At 41.2% G+C, this 24,775-nt stretch overlaps 1 protein-coding gene across 2 annotated transcripts in view; it reads left to right on the forward strand.

Moving 5' to 3' along the window:
• mib2 (MIB E3 ubiquitin protein ligase 2) overlaps nt 1-24,775 on the forward strand; it is a 50,494-nt gene that overhangs the window by 13,255 nt on the left and 12,464 nt on the right. For both annotated transcript variants that reach the window (XM_049580651.1, XM_049580650.1), the window contains exons 2-13: nt 1,476-1,874; nt 3,378-3,549; nt 10,872-10,978; nt 12,355-12,549; nt 12,941-13,083; nt 14,418-14,525; nt 14,610-14,714; nt 15,527-15,689; nt 16,310-16,443; nt 18,860-19,008; nt 19,604-19,760; nt 21,399-21,553. In XM_049580651.1, coding sequence (XP_049436608.1) covers nt 1,652-1,874; nt 3,378-3,549; nt 10,872-10,978; nt 12,355-12,549; nt 12,941-13,083; nt 14,418-14,525; nt 14,610-14,714; nt 15,527-15,689; nt 16,310-16,443; nt 18,860-19,008; nt 19,604-19,760; nt 21,399-21,553 — 1,811 coding nt within the window. In that variant the 5' untranslated portion in view covers nt 1,476-1,651. The remainder of the gene's footprint in view (nt 1-1,475; nt 1,875-3,377; nt 3,550-10,871; nt 10,979-12,354; nt 12,550-12,940; nt 13,084-14,417; nt 14,526-14,609; nt 14,715-15,526; nt 15,690-16,309; nt 16,444-18,859; nt 19,009-19,603; nt 19,761-21,398; nt 21,554-24,775) is intronic.

A 24,775-nucleotide genomic window follows, 5' to 3' on the forward strand; every position in this document is an offset into this window, starting at 1 on the left:
ATACCTTATGATGGACAGTGATAATAGCCAGTGAGATGTGTGTGTATGTCATTGGACATGTGCCAATTAAGTTTTTCCTTTGTGTTCTAGTCAAACACAGGGATGATGCACCACTTTTTTTGTGCCTCCACAGTTATTTTAAGTCTTGTACTGGGTACCCAAGCCAGAATCACTGAACAGTTCAACTCTGCCACGAGGTTATGGGCACAGAGTTGCCCAGAGACAGATATTTAAAGTGATTTACCATCAAAAGAAACTTTGCCATGTAATGAGGTAGGGCTGCACGGTATATGCGATAGACGGTAGAAATGATATAAATTTGGCCCACAGTAGAGATTTGCGCTCTACCGTCCTATCGTCGATGACGTCATCACACCTGCCTCAGTGTGAAAATGGCTGCGAGCACAGAGACAGCGGAGCAAGAGGTGCTGGTTCACGTCCGTGATTTAGCGTAGCACGTGCAACATGTGTTGCTGGAGAACTTGTGAGTGAGTTAATGTCTTATGAACAGCCCCGGACTACTCAGGCTCTTTTAGCGACTTACCGCTCAGAGGGAACTCATTCAGCATCTCCTCTGGCAGCAGCACTGCGTCTCTCCCTCTCCTTTCTTGCCGTGCGCGCACGGGAGTTGATTTCCGGCAAGAGAGTTTGTCATAAACCTTTGGTAACGTAAACCTATGTGACGCTAGGGGCTCCACAAAAAACTCCATATGTGAATGTGTGATAGTTGTGGTATCATAGCAGCCTGTCACAGGTTACAGCGTGATGATTAGAGGAGAAATGGCAGAGCATCAAGGTCCAGGTGGAAAAAACACAACTCAGTCATTTAGGATTTTGCTAAAAGAAGGAAATTACCTTTTGATATAGATCCCAGGGGACATTTTGCACCATAGAGTACTGGGTTTTAATTTTGAGTTTTGAGATCTGCATTCTTCACAATAAATGCTCCAAAAAATACATTATATCTTTGCTTTTGTTGTTTTGGTTTTTTTTTTATCAATTTAGCTTTGCTAAGGGAGTACAAAACCCATTGAGAAACATTTCTATTATAACTTTTACACTTAAATTTATAATACCATTATATACCGTTACCGTGAAGGGATTCGATTTATACCGTGATATAAATTTTAGGTCATACTGCCCAGCCCTATACTGAGGTGAGGTGGGAGTTAGCATGTTAAGCTAGCATCGGGATTTGACCAGTTGTAAAGTTGAATCGCTGTTGGTTATGGCTAGTTTTTGACCGAGCTATGAACTGTAGGCAGAACCGATGCCCCACTGTGGAAATTTTTATTCCTCATAGTCCTTTTGGGTCTAGCACTGGTTATGCATGCCACAATCTCTGAATGGTTCACCTCTGCCAGCATTTGATACACCCATTTATCTACGTCATTTGTAATTGCAGTATCCTGCTGTGAATTAACTAATGTATTTTTCCCAAGTTTCATTGACCTTTTATCTTCTCTTACCTCCAGTCACCCCTGATCTGTTCCCGGAAACACCCCTGGTGCCGTCCCTTCCCGCAATATCGTCGGCACGAGCCAGCTCCGTCCCTCACAAGCCCCGCAGGCGCAGTAGCAGCGGAAGTGACAGGGCTGCCAGGCCCCGGCCGTTGCGCTCAGCCTCCAGGCCAGGCCCCAGCAGAGGCAGCATGGAGGTGGGCATGCGCGTGGTGCGTGGCCTGGACTGGAAATGGGGAAACCAGGATGATGGCGAGGGCCACGTGGGCACAGTGGTGGAGATTGGGCGTCAAGGCAGCACTACTACGCCAGACAAGACAGTGGTGGTTCAGTGGGACAGCGGCACACGAACCAACTACCGCACTGGCTACCAGGGTTCCTATGACCTGCTGCTTTATGATAACGCTCAAATCGGTAAGCACTGGTGACTAGGGTTATATTAAAATACTGAGTCAGCAAGAGCCGCTTCTAGTTTGAAATGCTCTTGTGCCAATATGATACCTGAATTTTAGTCTGCCAAAATGATTTTGACACATTTCACTACAACAAGCCTTTGAAGCAAGTTTTGGACACTCCACAGTTTTGAGTCAGCGTGGACAAGACACATTTTAGTCGTTATACAAATAGAATTTTAGTTTGATACCCAGCTTTTGATAATACAGGTGTTTGTTGTTTCGAAGAATTATTTTCGGTTTTATGTACTCCATTTCACATGCCTGCTCTTGCTGTTGGGGTCATGAGAATTTGAGACCTTAAAATGTGGTCGATGGGTAGACAACATGGAGAACTTTCCCTTAAAGGGATTGTCTGGATCTTTTGAAGTTGGGTTGTATGAAATACTGATCCATAGTCAGTGTATTACATATAGTAGATGTCAGTAGGCATGCCCCCAGTTTGAAGAAGCAGGTTGTAGTCCAATATGTAAAGCTAAGCAATGAACCAGAGGAAAGACCAAGCCAGCGTTAGAATGGCAGCTTCCCCGATCAGTGAGCCAAAATTACTGGTTTTGTCAGTAGAGTCTGGTGGCTCTGAAGAGAGCATGGAGGGGGAACTGAAGCCGTCAAGAGCTTCCCTGTCAAAATGGGCTGTCAGATAGAAAGGTAAAGCAGTAAAAATGCACTACACTTAAACTATTATGGAACTTTTTTAGGTGGGACTTTTTTTAGGAGGCTAAAATACCTCTTGCTACTGACCCCCATCCACTACAATAAATTGCTTAATGCTGTGTCAGTACTCCTGCTGCTTCTCCAAACTGGGGGCATGCAGACAGACATCTACTGTATGTAATACACTGGCTATGTATAAGTACCTCATACAACCCCATTTCAAAAATATCTGAACTATCCCTTTAATATGATCAGACATTATCATTGGTCTCTGTAGAGTTTCACGGCCACATGGTCATTATCAGCACAAATTATCTCATTTTAAAACACACACACACACACACACACACACACACACACACACACACACACAGAGCCTCCACAAAGCCCATTTTGACAAGGCACGGTACAGTAAAGGCTATCTCTCATCATTAGCCATCCAGCTATACTCGGGACCTAAATGACACATACACAATAATGCAGGACTCATTAGCATTTTGCTCCATTTAAAGCAACATTTTTCTGCCTCAGAAGCTTGCCCTTCAATTAATGGAGCGAAAGAGGAGAAGAGATGAGCTAAGGGGGTGGGGGTATTTTTGTCATGATGTTTGTGCCTCAGTTGTCCCACATCTCATAATATGAGCCACTGTGATAAGCAACATGGGTAAGGAGATGACATATGTCTTGAATTCTTCAGTGACTCGTAAGGGACACGCATAGTTTAGTGCTTACATTTTACAATAGAAACCTCAGACATATTGAATTTATAACCCCACTCACCTTTCTTCATTCACTTCTCCTTCCCCTGCAGGCGTGCGTCACTCCAACATCATCTGTGACAGCTGCAAGAAGCATGGCATCATGGGAATGCGGTGGAAATGCAAGGTGTGCTTCGACTATGACCTGTGCACCCAGTGTTACATGAACAACAAGCACGACCTGAGCCACGCTTTCGAGCGTTACGAGACGGCGCATTCCCAGCCGTGAGTACTACACTGCCACTTCCCCAGCACAATTGATCCTCATTTAAATTCTAATTATGGTGTCGTCCCTTACAATGTCTCTGTTCGACTAGCTTGCTCTGTTCAGATCCAGTTCCACTCATAGGAGGTAAGACCTCATTAGTGTTGTTTCCTCCAATTAACTTTCATTAGCCAGGCGTCTGTCTACAGGCCAACAGGGCTTTTACAGCAATATCATCAGGTTTTCCACTTTTGTACACATCTGCTTGGTTTTGCTAAGCCTCTAACTGTAAACTTATATATTTCCTGGCTGTGGTCAGGATCTCTTCTCAGTTACCTGGCCAGATGTTACCACGTTTATTTCCAAACGATTGCCTTTTTAAATAAATGGCTAGCCTTGAGTCAACTTGGGCAAACCACACTTGGCCTCGCTGTGGACGAATGTTTAGTGAGCTGATTCCAAGTGTCCTACGTATCCAGATTAACTGGAGTGAGTTCTCCCTTCAGAATCCACTCTTCTGCATCAGTTCACAGTAAAGCTCCAAAGTGCTTCAGGCACTGTCTGAATGTCAGCTGGATGGCCTGTTCTCATTTTAATGAGGTGATATGTATGACCCAGATTTCTTCTATAGTTTAGCCTGGTCCAGGTCCAACACAGCTCCATTTATTTTCCCGTGCCTGCTGTCCAATGAATGGCACAAATAATGGCGAGACCCAAAACTTGTTACTCATTAGCTTCAATTTGGTTGAATCTTCTGCTTAGATATTTGTTGCAGGAGTAGTAGTGGTTATTATTTTTTCTTTTGCAGTTTGCAGATCATGAGATGACCCAGTCCGAATGAGCCAAAGGTTTATATCCATTAAAGCCATTACATGTAGGACTTGGGAATTTCTGACTGACTCTGGGCACAGCAACCGCAAAATTTTAACACATCATTAAATTGGTTTTGACCTGATCATGACTTGAATGCATTATCTTGCTGTCTTTGTTGTCACTTCCTGCTATTATTTTCTGTGTTCACTAACTAAATACTAGAAACATCTTTGCTGAAGTCATTTTGTATTTACGATAGGTCCACACTTATTATTAGACCATTGCAACTCTGATGGTTGAGGTGGAAATGGAGCTGCACACCAATTACAGATTCGGGCTTTAAGTGAAACCCGGCCTGCCGTTATCATTTAGCATTCTGACAATAGTTGGAATCTCATTTCGTCTCCCACCTCAGTTTCTCTTCACAAGTATTGATCTGTCATTGAGGGCCAACTGTTTGGCTCAGCAGTGTCCTTCATTAAGGTGTTGGGTTTTTTTTGTTGTTGGAACAAACACCTTTATGTGACCCTCCAAGCAGGTCAAGACAGGCCTTCCATCTGCGGACCCTGCATAAAAACTCACTCAGTCATTTTTCATTACATTGATTTTTCTTTTTTTTCTGGTGAGTGTAATTAATTTTAAGAATTTACAGTATAGTACACACTTGCAGTTTTAGGATATCTTAAAGTAAGCTGTCAGTTGATTGAAAGAAGAACAGATGTTTGATAATTGTTGACATTGGTTAAAAAGGATACTGTGTTTAGCAACCTGCTCTTGTGGATAAATGTGTCAAATAGGGCAAAGCATCCGCATGTTTAATCTGAGCTATTTAAATTTTACAGTAATCCAAACCAATTTAGGTGTGTAACATCAGAGGGAGACAAAGATAAACCTTGAAAAATAGAAACAAGTCAGATGCAATACAGTACTTTTTCTTGGGTTGAGGCACTTTTATATAAGTGTAACCATTTGCCTGTGCAATGTTATGTAGCATGTTAATACCACAGCCCATACTGTTCTGTGGACTCAGTCCCACTGTAAGAATTTGCTGTTGTTTAATAGTAGTATACCGTAAGAATCCTTTTATATCTTATGTGTGTGACATTGGTTGAGTTTGCATTGGAAGCACAAGTCTCCCTAGTGTAGTGGTCAGAGCACTCGTCTTGCATGCGGAAGGTTTAGGGTTCAAATCCTGCTGGAGTCGATGTCACCAATATCCATGCGTTCGCAAGAGGTTCCCACTCCCGAATCAGACGGGATCAGAGTCCTCAATGGAGACGTGTCTCAAGCCCATCGTAAATGGGAGGTTCCAGATGGAAAAACAAAAAAAAAGTTGCAGTTACACGGTGCTTTTTTTGTTTTTTGGTAAGCACAAGCTAATTTAAACGAATCACTTCAAATTGAAAATAATTAAAACCCTATGAATGATTGACATTTATAAGGAATATATGTACAACTCAAAGTATTAAAGACTATTGTAGAATATCTTCAGTGCCACATTTCTTAAATGGATGAATATTACTGGTATCCCTGTATTAGTTTGACCAATCTGAATGATATCGAGAAAATGAAGCTCTGTTAAAGACGTTTGTCTGCAGCGCTTCTGAATGGACTGACATCACCGATAACACACAGGGCCTGTCTCAGTCATTGCTCTCAGGGAGATTATTTTTATGTAATCTGAAACATGAATGGTATATTGATGTGCGTAAGTGGCAGAAAAGACTGTGACTCAGGTGAGGTCATTCAGCCAGCCATGTCTGTATAGTATTAATTATCATATATTTATGACTCTTAAGACAGTGTTTAGGATGATGGTTTGCTGTGCGTCATTGATTACTCTAGATACATAATTTCCATATTTGGTAAATGACAGCAGTGTCCTTTAGATGGTCTAATTTATGATTTGCCCTGTTTATCAGTCATAGCTTGTTCTGCTTGAGTCAGTATTCCAATCATTTTAGTTTTTCATCAGTTTAGCTTCTCCAGTCTGTGTCCTATTTGCAATTATACACCCTCTGGAGGTGACATTAACTTAATTTTCAGTTTTTAAAAAACATATTTTGAAGTTTTACATATTAATGAACAAATTGAGTTATACGCTTTGGAGTTAAATTGGATTGAATTTTAATCTACAGGCTCATCTTTTATTGAAACTGCAGACTTAAATTGAGTTGTAACTACAAATACTGTAAAAAAAAACAAAACAAAACAAAAAAAACTAAAAAATATTCTCGTCTCTAACATCCTTTGCAGTCATAATAAATGATGCAACTTTTACTAGTGTTAAGCAGCTAACTTGCAATACATGATAAGAAAGAAGCTCATGCCAATGACAGGTTGGAAATGTACAACAACATTTTTTTGCCAACACATGACCTTAGGGTATTAAGTTGTTGTTGTTGTTGTAAATTTGCTACTTCCAAGCAGAAGGCAGAAGATAATGTTATCTTGGCAAACCCTCTCTTCCTCTGGGCAGCTGCTGCCATCTCACTCAGACTCAGCCTGGGTCTGGTTCTGGGTCTGCAGCTTCCTGTATAGGATAGCAGCCTGTAAGCAAGAAGAACTCACTCTGCAATTAAATCTGGAGGACGAAATCCCCAGAAGTACACTGCACACTGACTGACAAAAACAACAAAAAAGGAAGTTTTCAAACTCAGAGGCTTAAAATGAGAAGAAACATTGATCCTCGTCTGTACATTTTGGATCAAATATTAGTTTTTACATTTCATAATTAGTCATTGTTCAGTGTTGAGCTTGTCTGGTAGTGATGAAGATGAATGTCTACAGATTGTGTAGCGCAACAAAGGGAAATAAATCAGAAGAGAGATTTTTGATCAGTTTAAGTCATTGCTCATCATATTAACATAAAATGATCCATTGATAATATTCAGTCTTTTCCCTCTTCCTTCATTCTTTTATCAACGACAGCTTTGCAAAATCTCAGTGAAAATGGAGTTGTGATTGTCACCCAGCAGTGGGACAGAGTGTACATGTGGGAGAACATCACATGAAAGTCACTTCTTTTCTTGTCAGATGAATGAAATAGAAGAACACTCTGCAGTATGTGGTGCTAAGCACACAGTGCTTCTTTATTTCCAGACCACACTGACCCATATTTCACTGACAGCATTTCAAAAGACTAATTTATAATCTGGCAGTCATGGGACACATTTGATATTTGCCTGGAAAGGCAAATTTAGCTTGGTTTCATAATGAGTGGGGCTTCTTGTTGTGCCAGCAGTGATTTATGTAAGGAGACTGGGGTTTGGGCTAAGCATAGTTAAGAGGGACTCCTTTCATGTGGACCAAACATGTGTGAGGGTTTAATGATGATTTAAGCAGAGTGGATCTGTTTGTAGTTCACTGTAGGCAGAAACTTTATTGGTGTCCGGAGGGGACAATGGGAAGCTGTCAGCACTGTAAACCACTGCAGCTCATGATACTTGTGCTGCACCATCACAAATGTGGTGTGAGACCTGAGCCGGATGTACTGTACATGAGTGTCCCATTGTAATTACAACAGATTTAACTGGATTAGCATGCTGCATTCTCACGGCAGCATATGCGTGAACCATATGTTTACGAGGAGATGGTTGGTATACAGCTGGTTAATCGGCTCTTCAACACACACAAACAAACAACACACGCAGATCCAGGGAACATATCCGGTCAACTCAATGCCTAATCCTTCCCTTGCACATCAAGCTACACCGCTCCACCTGACCTCCTCAATTCATGTGGGGCAGTAGTAGTTCCATTAAAGGCACAAAGCGCATGAGAGGCCTGCAGAGTTTTCCAGGGCTTTCTCTGTTTACGAGCCAGAATTGCCTGAAATTTCCACCTGAATTCTAGTTGGCCTACTGGAATTTCTGGAATGCTCATTTCTTTCTGAAATGTATGTATGTCCATCCCAAAGCTGCTGTCCTCTTAAGCATTTTTGAAAAGGGTTTTAGTCAGTGTGCAGCATTAATTATTTCATCCACTGGTCAAATGGCTATTGAATATTTACATTTTACCAGCTCAATAGATTGCCATTGTTTTTTGGCTGCTGACTGAATTGAATTTATCAGCCACTTGCATATTTTACCAGCAGCTGACTGGTGGATGGTGTAAATTTTATACCCTGGTTTCAGTGCTTTGATAGATGTGTTGACTAAAGCAAGGTTGTTGGACGTAAGACGATGTACAGGGTGTTTTGAAAGATGTATCCAATTAAACTAAGTCTGCTCCTGCCTGAATTTGTGTTTCTGCAGTAAAAATACCACAAGAACATTACAGTGGGTACAGTAAATGCAAGCAGTGCTGGCATTTTAAACCAGGGCCATCTTACTTTAAAGTGAAAGCACTGAGCCATCATGCCACCCACAACTGGTATTATTATATCAACTCATAGCCTCACTGTATTTTTCTGACTGTCACCAATTTGATGTGGTTTACTGCATTTATTCCAAACAGTAAAACTAACCCTTGTCTGACTGTTGACCCAGCTGTTGTGTCAGTAGGTGTAGGTCTGTTGTCCTGATCCTGTCTGGGAGCAGAGGTGACATTTGGCTGAGCAGGATTAGAAAGCTTGATCCCTTGAAAGAGCTGTTGTCTTTCTCGGAGAAGCAACACTGAGGATCTTTTCAGTCAGTCCTTCAAGTCTAAACTAAATCAGCTTTGTGTCATCAGGAAATTGGCACAGGTTGCTACATTCTCTCCGTGACCCTTAACACTACAAGTTCAATAAGTCTATTACTATAACCAATATTGCTAAGTGTTACCATTTATAGCCCAAATTCCTTGGAAAACACAGCAACACAACTAATTTTTTGCATTGAAGCAATGCAGAAGAACAGATCTAATATATGTACAGCACTTCTCAGCATTTGTTTATGTATACAAATATAAATAGATACAGGCATTTACATTTTCAAGTGCATACATGCTCTGTGCTTTGCCCTGGCATGGCCTGCTTTCTGATAGCTCTGCTGTCCAGGGATTAGGCTCAAAGCTCTGTTTACAGATGCACTCTTCTCAGCACAGACCTGTCCAAGCCCAGTCCCACGCTGAGATTTACTGTTAGTTGGCTCTAAGAGCCAAATGTACTGCTGTTTCCTGCTACAGCGCCCAGGAACCTGGAAAATCTGGCCTGTGACAGGGGATGAAGTTATCCAAGGCTAACTTTAAGGAAAACCCTGGAGCTAGAGAAACACGCGGGAGCAGCAAATCCTCTATGAGACTCCCTGAGGACGACAGCTCTCTCAAGGCTCTTTTTCTTTTGATCACACTGGATTTTATATGACTTTGAGTCTATCCAAAAAGCTGTTTGGTTTAAATGGAAGCTGGGGTTTGATCTCGTCAAGAAAGTATGGGAATAGGCAGCTCGTTTGCGCCAAGATCTGATCAAATCTTTACCATAAGGTATGTCAGATTTTGAGGCTATGACCGTCTCACCTGAGTGTCTGAATCTTTGTTTGCAATTGAGGCTGTTGGTCCGTGTTAGATAGTGGCAGTGCATGTGTTGTTTTGATGCTATTAGAAAAAGACTTTGTCCAGAGTAGGGTCTATCCTGCTTATCTCTTGAACACTTGTGGAAGAATCTCCACACAATAGATGTTGTTCGTCAATCAATTTGAAGTCGTCTGTAAGGCAGAGGACACACATGCCGTATATGTAATGAGCACAGGATGACATGAGACAGGTAGCACTGTACTAATAAAAAAGTAAGATTGATTCACTTTTTGAAACCTTTTTTTTTTTTTTTTAAAGTTTTTGTAGGTATTTATGAAGTAGGAAGTGCATTCAGCATGTTAGGATACACATTTTGTATTTTGATGAGAAACGCTAAATGTAAACAGAAACAAGCTTGTCTATGAGATAACCCCACAAGGTACCTTTTTAGTCAGTTGAAAGATTAAAGCAGCTTTTTTTTTGTTTTCAAGTCAGTATACAGTAGACATTTTCTTTGATATATGAACAGGTAAAGTTTTATTAAGGTGTCCTCCTCATACAGTATGTGTGTTCCTCAGTAAAGCGTGTAGGTGGCAAGGGAATAATCTGTTGAATGTTGTTTGTCCGTAGAAGACTTTCTGTTGGTGGGTTTTGCTTGACAACAGCATTTTGTTAAATCTTTATTTATGATTTAAACACCAAATTTATGTGGGTTTTGCAGCAAATATAGCCTGTGTCCTATAAATAGGTTGTTGTTTCCTTGATGATTTGCATATCATAAGCTTGTCATGATGAACTGATTATCAATCAGTAACATGGTTAACAAATATAAACCTTATTATCTGGAATCCCTAATCAAGACAAATTTAAAATGAAGCAAATGTATTTGCTCATAAATATTGTGATACTGCATCATTTCTTTTGGCCTTTGTGGGAATGTATCTGTCTTGGCTGGTCACAGATTTAAAGCTGGGGTTTTAATATACATACTTGACCAAAGTTTGTATTAGGGAATTTCATATGAAGTCCAAACATAGCCTTAAATGGTTCATAGAGCAGTTTGTTCAGCTGTGTCTCCATGCTCTTATCACAGAGTGAGCTTGGCACCGAGGCAGAACCTCCCACGGATCATCCTCAAAGGAATCTTCCAAGGGGTTAAAGTGGTTCGTGGACCTGACTGGGATTGGGGCAACCAAGACGGTGAGTGGTGTGTGTGGGGGGACTGTTCTTAACCACTAACTTGGTGCTGCCAACTCAGCAGGCCCCCTACCTTCTTAAAGCATGGAACTGTACCTCTTCAAAGCATTTCACCATCCACAACCCATAATAACGTTCTAACCTCACGTCTCATTAACCCGCAAAATGTCATGTTAGTATGTGTCTGTGTGCATTTATATTGCCAGTGACTCATCTGTCTGTTCCACAGATGTGCCTGTCTGTGAGTCTCTTTACAGAGTCCTTGTTCCATAACATTTTTCTTCTTTGTTTTTTTTTTTTTCATTTTCCAGCCCTGTGTAGTGGCATAAACTGAAAAGCCCCTTCACTTAGAATATGGTTTCTGTTGCAAGTTTTGAGAAAGTAGAGAATGGAGATGGTGTTTTTGTGGCTTACGTGATAGCAGTTTTACATTTTGTGACAAACACCGAGTCTACACTAATGCTGTTTTGAAAAATGTGCCCTCCTTCAGAAACAGACAGCCCACACTGGCTGATGTATGTTCCACATTAGTGGGATTAATTAAAGCCCTTGAATGTTTCCTTGAGGGAAAGATGAAATGTTAATACATCTTTATGTTTCCTGGTCTGGGGTCATCGTTGTCTCTGAGAATAGCAACGCTCCGTTTTCTGGGCTAGAGCGTATGACTCAAAATGTCCTTTTGGTGTCTTTGAAATCAGTGCCCTGGGGTTTGGTTAAGTCACTCATCAGGCTTAAATGGTGTATGCGGTGAGTACATACAGGAAGCTCTGAGCATGCTCAGAAACCTCCAGCCCACCATGTTGTTTCACGGGTCACTGGTTAAGCTGGTGTGGTTAGGCACTGAGGCAGCTTGATGACTTTAATGGCTTATCAAGAATTTATTTACATCATAAAATCTGATGTCAAGATCTGAGACCATGTTGTGAAATATGTTTGGTTTTTTTTTAACGGGGACACTTATTTTTTACTGTGATGTTTCTGTGTTTGAATCAAGAAGGGGGAGCTGTGTTTTGCCAGGTGTTTAATTAATGGAGAAACCATTAAGGACTGAGCTGGCTCTAGAAAATGGAAGTGAATGACACTTGTCAGCTTATGTCTCTACAGGGAAAATGTTCCTCACACACCTCTGTGTCTGTCATCTCATTTGTCTCATGTGTACATTGTTCTTGTCAAATTTTACCATGGATGATTACATCTACTCTGATGTTCACACATTTTTCTCCTCATCAAAACACACCAAACTCATGTTCCTTTTGTCTAACGACTTTTCTTTCTTTAGTGAGCTGATTTTTCTTTCATGCTTTTATTTCGCCCCTTCTCCCACACACTGATGCATTATTGTTTCTTGCATATTTGTGTGTGTATTTATGTGTGTGTAGGCGGGGAGGGTAAGGTTGGGAAGGTAGTGGACATTCGCGGCTGGGATACAGAGTCTGGTCGCAGTGTGGCCAGCGTCACCTGGTCTAATGGCACCACCAATGTGTACCGAATGGGCCACAAGGGCAAGGTAGACCTCAAATATGTGTCTGACGGCCAAGGAGGCTTCTACTACAAAGACCATCTACCAAAGCTAGGTAAGACACATAGATTCCTGTTTCAAAGTATGCTCTAAATCATTTATTTCTCAGTTGTTTTAGAGGGTAAAGCAGTATGTTTGACAGGTATTTGTCTTCATAAAAATAATTTTTGGTGTATTATGTCACTACTTACTGATAAGTGAAGGTCAGCCCTCCACCTCATCCTCAACCTATGAAACTAATTTGCGTGGTGTAGGAATTGGTAATCAAAAACAAACTGGGTATAATTGTAATGTTTTATGGTATTTTTGCATGACATCCCTAAACATTACAGATGTAAATATGAATGTCTGTAGACAACAGACATGCTGACTTAAAGCCCAATCTGTTACTGCTGTTTGCTTGGAAAAACCCTCATAAGTCTCCAACATAACACCTGTCCATCTAGGAGAGCATGCAGAGCTGCAGCGCCAGGAGAGTGCTGATGGCCACTCCTTCCAGCAGGGCGACAAGGTCAAATGTCTCTTGGAGGTGGACATCCTGCGACAGATGCAGGAGGGCCATGGAGGGTGGAACCCCAAAATGGCTGAGGTAATAAAGTCTTCCATTCTGCAAGAAAGACCAGTCACACAATTCCAGACATATTAAAGGAGCGATATACGATATTCAGACCATTAATATAGCAGCAAACACGTACTTGCTATGTAAAGATATAGTGGTGTAATGGTGTTCTGAGCAGAGAATGAAGTCACGCTACCTCATAATCCGAATTTTTATGTTCTTTGTTGTGGTACATGGTCCAGCTGTGCATGCATGTTAGTGCTTATCAGTCCAGTGTGTGCATTCCACTGGCTAGCTAATTGCTGGGTGGCGGCAGCCTGGAAGCATAGCCCTCACCCCCTGATTCCCCCCTGGTTAACACTGTGAGCTCTGTTATCACTGTTGGCGTTGTTAGCAATGTCTGTGCTGTTAGCATGAGTTTTTGGGGCTTTTTGGCCCATTTGATTGACAGTGGTAGCATGAGAGAGAGAGAGAGAGAGAGAGAGACATGCAGCAAAGAGCTGCAGTTTAGAGTTCAGAGATCGAGCTATAAGGCCACTATGAAGTCCCAATGGCACAGCATGGCAATGACAATCATTGACCATGCCTGTTTTAAGGTGGCTGATCTTGTCCTCTGCTCGTAGGGTAAGGAGCTCATGGAACTCATTGTTTTCCCAATTTGCAATCATTTTAAGCCACTGTTCTTCTTTGAGTTGCTGCTAACTGCTACTAGCTACCTTTTCAATCTCCTGGTGGTTGGACTCATGCATAACACGTTGTCAAAATGTCACACCTGTGCCACCCATGATCCTGTCCTGCTGGTTGTCCAGTTTATACAGACATCATTTCGGCACATCCAGTGGTAGCTTAAAGGTGAGACATTTCACGATCGTACCTTATATACAGCATGGCAAGGCAGAAAAATGGCATGAAATTCCCTCCCTGAAGAGGCAGTGTAAAAGGGGCTACTGTTAGCAGCTGGCTCAGCCACCTCCATGTTGAGAGCCATGTGCAGACAACCTCTGAATCACAGATACATTCTGACTATCGTGTAGAGCTCCTTTAAAAATAGACAGCTTTACATAAGAAGAAGAAGTGAACTTCAAATGTTTTTTTCCAACAAGTTACACTGATGCCATTGTACTTTGAACCTACTATGTACTCTTTATGTTTTAGAAAAACATGGCCTTACAACCAAAACAAACATGTCTCTTGAGCTCAGCATACAGAATGTTTATGTAAGTGGCTCAGATGGACATTAGCGTGCAACAGAGTGAAAGGAAACAGAGCGTCCAACTCTCAAACCACAGCTGCTAAAGGGAACATTAAGGTCACAGCATTGCAGAGGGAGAACCCTGGGTGACACAGCCTATTTGTGTTCTCAGTACATTTGCCGGATTGGGACTGTTCATAGAATCACTGACCGAGGAGATGTCAGAGTCCAGTACAGCAACAACATCCGCTGGACTTTCCATCCTGGGGCTCTCACCAAGGTACTGAGATACAGATAAGTTTCTGGATGCTTCATCTGATTGTAAGATCTTTTGATGACAATTTGTCCATCTTTCTCCCACTAGGTGAACACATTTGGAGTTGGCGAGCTAGTAAGAGTATTGGAGGACATCGAGAGTGTGAAGAGACTGCAGGCTGGCCATGGAGAGTGGACAGACAGCATGGCTCCTGTATGCTTATTTAGCCTGATAATAGATGGTAGCCTGATAGTCCTAACTTTTCATGGTATTATAGCATTAGTTATAAAGGCTGAATTGATGCCATACTGTGGCAGAGGTGTGGACTCGAGTCACATGACTTGCTCCTGAGTCAGACTTGTGTCATAATTCTTTCAACTAAGGTCTTGATGACTTTTGAGTTGATTTGACATATTAAAAAATAAGACTTGTTACTTGACTTTGACTTTCACACAAATGACTCATGACCTAATTTGGACTTAATCCCTTTGACTAAGAATGACTGTCTGATGATTTATTATTATTTACTCTATTTATTTACTCTTACCAAAAGAGAGAGACATTATTTAAAATGTCGTTAGATTTGTTAAATGGTGGATAATAACTTGTTTAGGACCTTCAGCAAAGTTTTCAAGTCTTGTCGTGAGACTTGCTAAACAATGACATTGTCTCACCTCTGTATTCTGGCTTCAGGTTACCCCGTGTCTGTGTGCACAGTGTTAACTGTGTTCCTGCTAAAGTAAAGCCTTTATTTGGCAGTCCTCCCTCTGAATTAAAAGTGACCTACTTCCTGAAGATTGGGTGTACATCAGGAAGCAATCGAGCATAGAGTCGCTTCCTTGAATTCGGCCTGCTTATTTACCTAAATTAAAGAGGCAAAAAATTAATTCTCTATAAAACATGAATAGTTTTGCTAATTATTTACTTATTTGTCCCTGTGAACCTTCTGCCTTGTTTTTTACCCGTCTAAAGCACTTTCACCCTGACCTATACTACATCCACCTTACTTGCTCTTTCTTTCCTAGGTGCTTGGCCAGGCCGGGAAGGTGTTGAAAGTATATGCGGATGGTGACCTACGGGTGGCATTTGGAGGACAGACGTGGACATTCAACCCAGCATGCCTCTCTGCTCAGACCGTGGAGGTGGATGCCAACCTCATGACAGCCGAGAACCCCAACGAATCTGGAAGTAAGGCCTCTGCCGGGACGAGGGGACTCATCTCAAACACTCCAGCTCCAGCTTTACCTTCTGCATGCATTCATTCATCCTCCCCTGCCCTCTTTCCAGCTCTGCTTCTGCCATGCCTGCTTTCACATCCAGGCTTTAACTGTGGCATTCATGTCCACAGTCACGCATGCTATTTTTTTAGCAATATGTGTACGGGGTGTCATTTCTTGAAATGTTCTTCTCTATAGCATGTCACGATCCTGCATGTTGACAGGGAGAAGCTTTGGCAGCACAGCGGACATTTGTCATCATCAGTCTCTCAGTCATGACTGAATCTGTTCTGTGCATGTGTTCACCTCAGCGGATGGGGGCTTGTGTGACTTTGTTAATGTGTGTGTGGTCAGATTGCACTGCATGAAGGGGCATTTTGACTCATTCATGTGGTTTGCTTTAACCTCAGCTTTGACAAACCCATTAACCTATTTGTTTGCTATTTTAGCTCTCTGGAAGGCTTTGCAACACCATTTCTAATCACACCGGACTCATTAAGCTGAACAAATCCCTTTTGTCTCTCTTGTCTGTCCCCTTTTCACTACCTCTTCCTTCACACCCCCTCTCCATCCGCCTATGTCTCTGTTCAGGTACTGTCATCTCAGTGTTGGAGAAGCTGCTGTCTCAGTCCACAGAGCAGGACAATCCCAGCCGGCTGGTCATTGAGGCAGCACACGGCAGTGCCAACAAAGTGCGAGAGTTGGTGCAGAAGTACCCTGACAAGGTTAGTGCAGCACTCCTTCTCTTTGCTGCAGTCCACTACCCGTTCCAAGAGCTCTTTCCACCACGACACCAAGACTGGGGGTGGGGGATTTAAGGGCCAGAGTGACTTAGTGAACCAGATAAGGCAAAGGACACATTATCCACAGTCTGTCCGATGAAGCTAATGACTCTGGATTATCCAAATTATCACACACCACTTTAAAATCTCTCAAAACTATCCACTCTCTGCTATTGTGCTACAACACAACACAGCACGGGGGCAGAGCATTTTTGTTCCCACTCCTCCTTGTAGTGAATATAGTACTGTATATGTAGCAAACATGGTTTAGACAATATGTGGCTCTCTCATTAACACAAATGTGAATGGGATCTAACAAGGATAACAGTGTCTGCTAATAAATGATAAAAGTAATTCTCGTAGTTTAATTTGCTTGTTTGATCAAGGTGGTCTAAGACCGATTATCAAAATCAAAGGCAGAACAGCGAGAGAGTGACTTGTGACTGCAAACCCTCAAATGACCATTTGTTAATGAATTACCTGTCCCATGTTACCGTGAATTCATGAAGAAAATGTGCGTGGCTCTGCCGTGAAAGAAGAATCCAAAAACAGAGAAAATTCTTGATGAATAGAAGTCATAGGTGACCACATTTAACAACAGTAAAACTATATCAAAACATTTGTTTACGAACACAACTTATACAGTCTAATCCATGTCTCATTCATCCAGTGGTATGCTCAGCACTTCCCAAACAGAATTCTCTTTATGATGGGGAACTGAACTGAAACTTATCTATGCTCTCTTCAGAGCCAGACTATTGACAGAAACAGTAAATTTGCCTTGCTGAACATGGCAGCTGCTGGTCTACCGCTGCTTAGATCAGGGAGGTTGTTTGTGTTAATGTGTGACTGTGGTGTTTTAAAGGGTAAGTTTGGATTCACCAAAGTCACATAATAACACAAACAGACTAACTTAAGTATGCTGCTACATGAAGACGTAAAAATGATTAATAATTTTTGTATGTCACTCCTGTAAAAGAGATTTTTGTCTCAGTGAGGCACAATAAAATCAAGTTAGAATTGATGTCCTAACAGATAGAGATTTGTCATTTTATTGAATTTAAACAGATTGTACAAGTGCATGTGCATATGATTTTGTAATGTAGTATGGTCAATTTTCTGGAAATTTTAAGGAGAGGATAAACAAAGTAATGTATTTGTTTTTGCCCATTATAATGAAATAAATACCTATTAAGGTGTTTTATCACATTGATCAGAAAAATGCCAATCCAATGCAGCCATAAAACAGTCCTGGTAAGTGATTTCCAATCTCAGCCCATCAGCTATCGGACGATGATAGGCATCAAGGGGCAGTGGCCAATACTTGAAGAGATTCAGTATAGCCGGGCCAAGACTTCCTCTTCTGTGTGCTGGTCATATTAGATAATCTCTATAAACAAACATCTGCATATGAATGTAGATAAATTAGTAAAAATGAAAACTAATGAAACTAATGAAAAGCTTAATTTTTTTTTTTTCAGACGATAGCCAATGGGTTCCATGATTGCAATCCGGCAAACGCGTTACGTTTCCATTGTTCTCCACACGGGCTGTTTACCTGCCACTCAAACGTGATTGGTCACTACTGCTCAGGCTACAGACAAACCACAAACACAAGACCAGAATGCTTCTGATACCAAAACTTTATCTCGTTGTCCATAGATTCTAATATCTGTTTGTAGAGATTAGTTCATTTGCAACTCACCGTGTTCTAAAACAGTCAGAGATATTAAAGAATTTATACCTCGGGTAGAAATAGTAAGATCTCCATCAATGAATAAATCTCTTTTGTTTTACAATGTATACCCTCATATTAACTCTCGTCATTAGACCAAAGTAGTTAATTGTTTTTCACTGACAACTTTTGCTGAGCTCTGGTCTGACAGTCTTAAAAACACAAAATTTTCATGTTAATTTAGCTAAAATGAATTGGGTCAGCCTACAAGTATGATAATTTTCCTAAAATAATTACTACTTTACTTAAATTGCTATGACCTAATGTTGGTTTACATTGTTTACATTGCAACACATGCTATAACTGACTTGACATAGGACTTACGCATATATATTATATAATGTTTGGTATTATATGAGATGTAATTGTTTTTTAAACTTAGCAAGAAAAGTAATAACTCGAACAAGTAAATTAAAGTAAATTCAAAGTACATTTGTTTTGTTCTCGGCTATATATCTACTCTGTGATGACTACACTGCTTATTAGGATTATGTATCAAGTGTGTGACGAACATGTTTGTTATTCATGCTCAGCTTATTTGCAGTCAGTCTATGTTCAGCTCTCTTAGTGTCCAGGCCACCATCGCCTCTAATGTATCTTCAACCACGTTTGTGTTTTCGGCAGGTGGATATAAAGAACCAGGGCAAGACTGCATTGCAGGTCGCCGCTCACCAAGGCCACATGGAGGTGGTGAAGGCCTTGCTGCAGGCCAACAGCTCCATCGAGGTCAAGGATGAAGACGGAGACACAGCATTGCACTACACTGCCTTCGGGTAAGAGGGACGCACAGTTTTTCTGCACACATTTAAGTGAATAAAACTGCCAAGTTATCACACACACACATACACACACACACACACACACACAGAGCTTGGGTTCATGACAAGATGCAACTCTGCTTCCTGAGATTGACAGATGTACAGTAGAGCTTGCCTGTCTCCTTCCTTGTTTCCTTGTAATGTGATAATCCATTCGCAGAAGCGACAGCATTAAAGTGTTTCCTAATCAGCCAGCTCTATCTCCTCCTCTCACCACAGTAACACGTACTCAGGAAGTCAGCATTTAACAAAATCTCCTCAGGAATTTCTACTTGTGGAAAATAACTTTGTTGGCTTGCAGCAGTGGTACATCAGGCAAACAAAATGGCAGGGTTTAAAAAGGATGACAGTGGTGTAATTTAGCATGCAACCCTTGAGCTTTGTGTATCTCCCTCTGGGTTTTCAGAACAAGCATTCCAGAAGAGATTTTACTTGGAATCAGAGTTGGAAAATCTTAATTGAAAGCATGGTTGTTGAATCACTCGATGGAAATCGATGGTGGTGAGGATTAATGTGTGTCTTTTTCTGTCTATGGTTTCTTTCGGTTTAGTAACCAGGCAGAGATCACACGGCTGCTGTTGAGCAAGGGGGCAAATGTCAACCTCCTGAACAACTCCATGTGCACGGCGCTTCACATTGCTGTCAACAAGGGCTTCACCGACGTGGTGCGAGTGCTGACAGAACATTCAGCTGACGTCAATCTCCAGGTAAGAGGGCCGAGGTTGCCCAATACCTCAGGTTGGCCTTTGATTAAAATGTGTGGCCATACAAACCCCCAGTAACGATTTTGTGTGTTTAATTTCTTTATCATTTTTCTTGTGTTTTTCCACTCCTTATTTAACTACCTTAACTGATACTGATTGATTTTGTGGCATGAAAAAGCAAGTGAAAACAGCGCTGGTGTAGATTTAGTACCATTAAACACCTTTGGTTTTGTAGACATAGAATGATAAGCTGGTTGCTTACATTTTTGTTCTGTGTGATAAGAGAGTGCAGTTCTTTTGAGAAAAGAGTGGCACAGTCCTTCCAATTCATGGTTTGGCCTTAGTTTTGAAAATCTTGAATGAATGTACTTGACTTAAAGAAAATCTATGCTAAATGTAACCACCATATGTGTATTTTAAAAGTATTTTTAAGTAAATGGTGCCTATCAGTAGGGATGCACAATAATATCAGCATGTCATCGGTATCAGCAGATAAAGGCATTAAAATGAAATATGGCATTGGCCCAAAATTAATATTTCTGCCAATATGACAGGCAGATAAGATGATGCTTTAATTATGAGACTTTTGTCTCAGGGAACACATCATCCAAGCCTTGTTACAGTAGGATGAATTTCACAATTTTGCTTGAAAATGTTACATAAAAATAAACATGGCATGTCTCACCTGTAATCTAAGTTGATGTAGTTTTCTTATTTTGCCCAGTGAATGTATACATTTAGATAAGCATGGTAAGAGTAGGAATTATCACGTGTTAATTCCACTACAGGAGAGACTTGATGTTCTTTGCAATTAGGTGGAAAAATTATGCATGTATTGGCATTGGCAATCAGCCAAAATGAGTTGGAAAACATTGGGATACTGGCCAAAAACCTAGTGTTATGCATCCCCACCTACCAACCCTTATCATGCCCCTCTGTGGCTCAATCACTGGTCAGGAGCTCATGACTCAGTGAGCAGCCATCACTGGCCAGTGGTCGAGCACTGAGCGAGCATCTGGGTAGCCAGTAAGTGAGCTTCTCTGGCAGTGTCAGCTATTTGCTGAACACATGTCACGTCTCACACATTGCCCTTCCAAGCAGTTGTAAACACACAAATACAAACATTTATGGTGTTTGACTGTGACCCTGCTGCACATCAGCCCTCAGCCTTATTAAGGCAATTTAGTGTCTCTTTAAGGGCATTTTCCACACTGTCTAACATGCCTGCAACCAGGCCCCATATTCACTAACAGCATTCTTTTTGTGCTTGAGTAGTATGGCTACTCAGCTAAAAACATGAAGAATCTTTCCACATTTTTTTTTTTGTTCGTGGTGACATAGAATCAGAATGAACTGCAGCATCCAGCACACTACTAATGTAGACACAAAATCTGTATATGTAGTGTAGATTTCAGGGTTAAAACAAATCTAGCAAACCAAATCATGTCATGGTTGCAGACAGGATATTTCCCCTACGAAGACTCAGTTGCCATTCTAACAAATTTTTACGGTATTTTGCTATTGTGTCTCAACACGCCTCAAAAAGAGGCCCAAAAACCTGTAGTTCGAGTTGAGTTCCAATATGTACAACAGCCTCACTCACTGTGCCACTTTAAAATACAATCTCCCTCTCCCACTCAGGATTCATACGGGGACACACCGCTCCATGACGCCATTGCTAAAGATTTCCGCAATATCATCGAGATCCTGGTCTTGGTGCCCAACATTGACTTCACACAGCAGAACCACAGAGGCTTCAACCTGCTGCACCACGCTGCCCTCAAAGGAAACAAACTGTGAGTTGAGATCATATCCGCACTTTCTGCAAGTACATTTTTAAAGCTTGGTCGTGACCCAGGCGCCACACATGTTATAAGAAGTGACATTAGAAGTTGGGTGTGAACCCAGGCAAATAACTGCATGTGCGTCTCTGAGATGTGAAAAAAATCCAGTCGATGTACAGAGTGTGATCTGTGGTCTTTTCAGGCTGCTCAGTTGTTATCTGTGTCTTGATAGTCTGAATGCACATACCTGATGTGAGCCTTGGAAATGATGGTTATGGGTGTGTGTTTTTGTGTGTGTGTGTGTGTTTTTGTGTGTGTGTGTGTGTGTGTGTGTGTGTGTGTGTGTGTGTGTGTGTGTGTGTGTGAATATCTGCTGTGCGTTCAAATGAGGACTCAAAGGTCAACTCTCACACACACTATCCATTACAGATAGAGAGCTCATCTCCCACACAGCTGCTGCTGCTGCTGTCAGCAGGATGGAAGTCAGTATCAGGCAAAAACAACATTTATTTTTGCACCGTTTCCCTACACAATGACTTGACTTTTCCCAAACTACATTTAGTGCAGTCATTTTTTAGCAATGCACAACCATGATTGGACAAAACGTCAGAAAATCCAAACAAACTTTGAACAGTGTACCACGTAATTTTTTCCCAGGAAAGACCTACTCATCAGAGCAGTCGTGAAAGCTTTCGTGACTTGGCTAAATGATGTATCACAGTGCTTAATAGGAAGAAGAAGGAAAACACATTTACTTTCATGAAAATATCAGATATATTCCTCCCAAAATTGCTTCATGTATTGTATTCCTCACTGGAATTGAGTCCCCCCGGTGACACCAACAGAGAGCTGGTTAAAGATCAGCTCAAACATTTTACTCTACACTGAGGTGCTTGAGGCCAAACACCAAGGCTGCCTCGCTGACACCTGTCACAAAGGCTCCATTGTCTTCAGACCGTGTTGGTTTTAGGCTGGTTGACACTGGAGGTGCTTAATCACAAGCTGAGCCTTGACACTGCACTGACCGGGCAGGTAGAAACGCAACACATAACTGAATGTTCTCACAATGATAAGGTTTCAGTCCTCAAACACAACTCTTCTGTCTGGCTCTTTTTTGGTGTGCCAGTGTCCTCCTCTGTCCATGTTGCATCACACCAGCTCCCACACACCCAGAATAGCCTGGAAATCTAGAGAGAACAAACCAAAAGTGAATGGTTTTTTTTTTTTTTTTTTTTTAAGAAAATACCACAGCTTTCAGCAGTACTCTGAATATATTTTAACGGGGAACTATTATGCTTATCGTGTTTTGTGTCTTACATGTAGTGTTTCAATTAAGAATGTTCATATTAAATGTGGCTAACCTCAGGCTTCGTATCACTCTGGTTACAGTATGATGTCATAGTGTGCCAGATTTCTCTATATGGTCTAGGCCTGGGACGATCAGCGATCAAATCGTATATTGGCGATTGGAGGGTTGCCAGGCGATTTGCTGGATATCAAGGCAGTTTTGGAGGAAAAAAAAAAACGGCGCTCTACTGTGCATTAAGAGATGTTTTTTGGGGAAATACATGACTGTCAGAGAAGCCCCGTTTACAAACAGACCTACAATCCATCTCCTCTCCTCTCCTCTCCTCTCCTCTCTCTCTTCTCAGCGGAGGGTGCCCTGTCAGCCCCGCGCTGACAGTGACAGGGCACATCTCTTTGATCCAAAGTGACACAGCCCATTTGCTCATGCTTCGGGGTCGTTCAATAGAGTAATTGCAAATAAATATTGTTTTAATGTGTAACCTTTGAAATGTTCACAAGGGCTTTCATAAATTCCTACAATGTTGCGGCACTGCCGCCTTTGCAGGTTAAAAGTTAATGACAGCGACTTGAAGTGAGGAGGAGCTGCTGCGCTGACAAGCCGGAGACGCTTACTTTTGCATGTGATGCAAAATATTATAATAACGTGGTAGTGATCGACATAAGACACGTGCCGAGGCTGTAACCCCCCATGTGCCAAGGACATATGAGTCACAGTATGAGTAAAATTGTATGTATTTTTGAAATTTGAAGTACATAACGGTTTTGTTAGTAACCTTAAATTTAAGTATGAACCTGAAAATGAGCATAATAGGTCTTCTTTAAAATGTTATTGATAACCTTAAATTTCAAGTGATACACACAAGCCTATACAAATTATATAATTTAAACTTTCTTTTAAGCTAGTGGCTCAAACCAGCCGTTACAGTTGTGCAGTTTGTCCTGATATGAAAATGATCAAAATTTACATTGTGCATTATGCAGATCTTTGTGTGCATTACTGCAACTGACCTGTGCTGATTTGACCTGTTACATCATTTTCCTCGCTATTTTCAGCAGTACAATCGATTCATTGCGTAAAATGCTTTGAACCTCACCGCAACAGACAGGTGATTTTTTTCACATTGTAATATAACAATTTATATTTATTCAAGTAAAAATCTGAACTGGTTGTTTTCAGTGCAGTTAAAGGCTTTAAACGCATCAGGTTAAGGAAGATCATTTTGCTAAGATCAAGAAAATCTTATTTTTCCCACCTGAATATGATAGCAAGTCTCTTCACAGGCCTGATTGACTACTTAGAGTTGATTTTTCACAGTTTCAAGTCTGCCTGACCACGGTGAGGCTCCTGCTTCTTTGCTCCAGGGCTTTTACAACCTCATATGAACTTTCCTTCCAAAATTATAACAAAACCATGTAATGGAAAATTGTCCCTGGCTCTTTTTTAAAGAGGTGCCACGCAGGAAAGGAAGCAGGAATGAAAAACACCAGCATCACCATAAATTTCCTCCCCGAAGCGATGCCACTTCATTCAAGGTTTCAATTAGAGATTTTTTTAAAGTGCATTTTGTGTAATTTGATGGATAATATCTTTGAAATGTATATTCCAAAGAGTGGGAGCCCTGTTATTTTCATTAGTAAAGATTTTTCGGCAGTGAGTAGATCACCATAGCTTGGTCCTCTCTCCACAATCTACTTATGCCAGTATGTCAAGTACTAAACCAGTGAAAAATGACCATAAGTCAGTCTGTTTTTCTCGTCAAAGGGCAGCTTTGTGCCAAATTCTGGCCTCCATACTTCACCTCCCAGTGACCCACATTTGTTCATCACTCCAACAATCAACCCTCTCATAGCTCATACTGTACACACCGTGAAAGAATATATAACAACAACAAAAAAAAAATCTAATCCTAGTCAGGACAGCCTGTA

Source organism: Epinephelus fuscoguttatus, linkage group LG7 (genome assembly GCF_011397635.1).
Source record: "Epinephelus fuscoguttatus linkage group LG7, E.fuscoguttatus.final_Chr_v1".
NCBI classification, from domain to species: Eukaryota; Metazoa; Chordata; class Actinopteri; order Perciformes; family Serranidae; genus Epinephelus; species Epinephelus fuscoguttatus.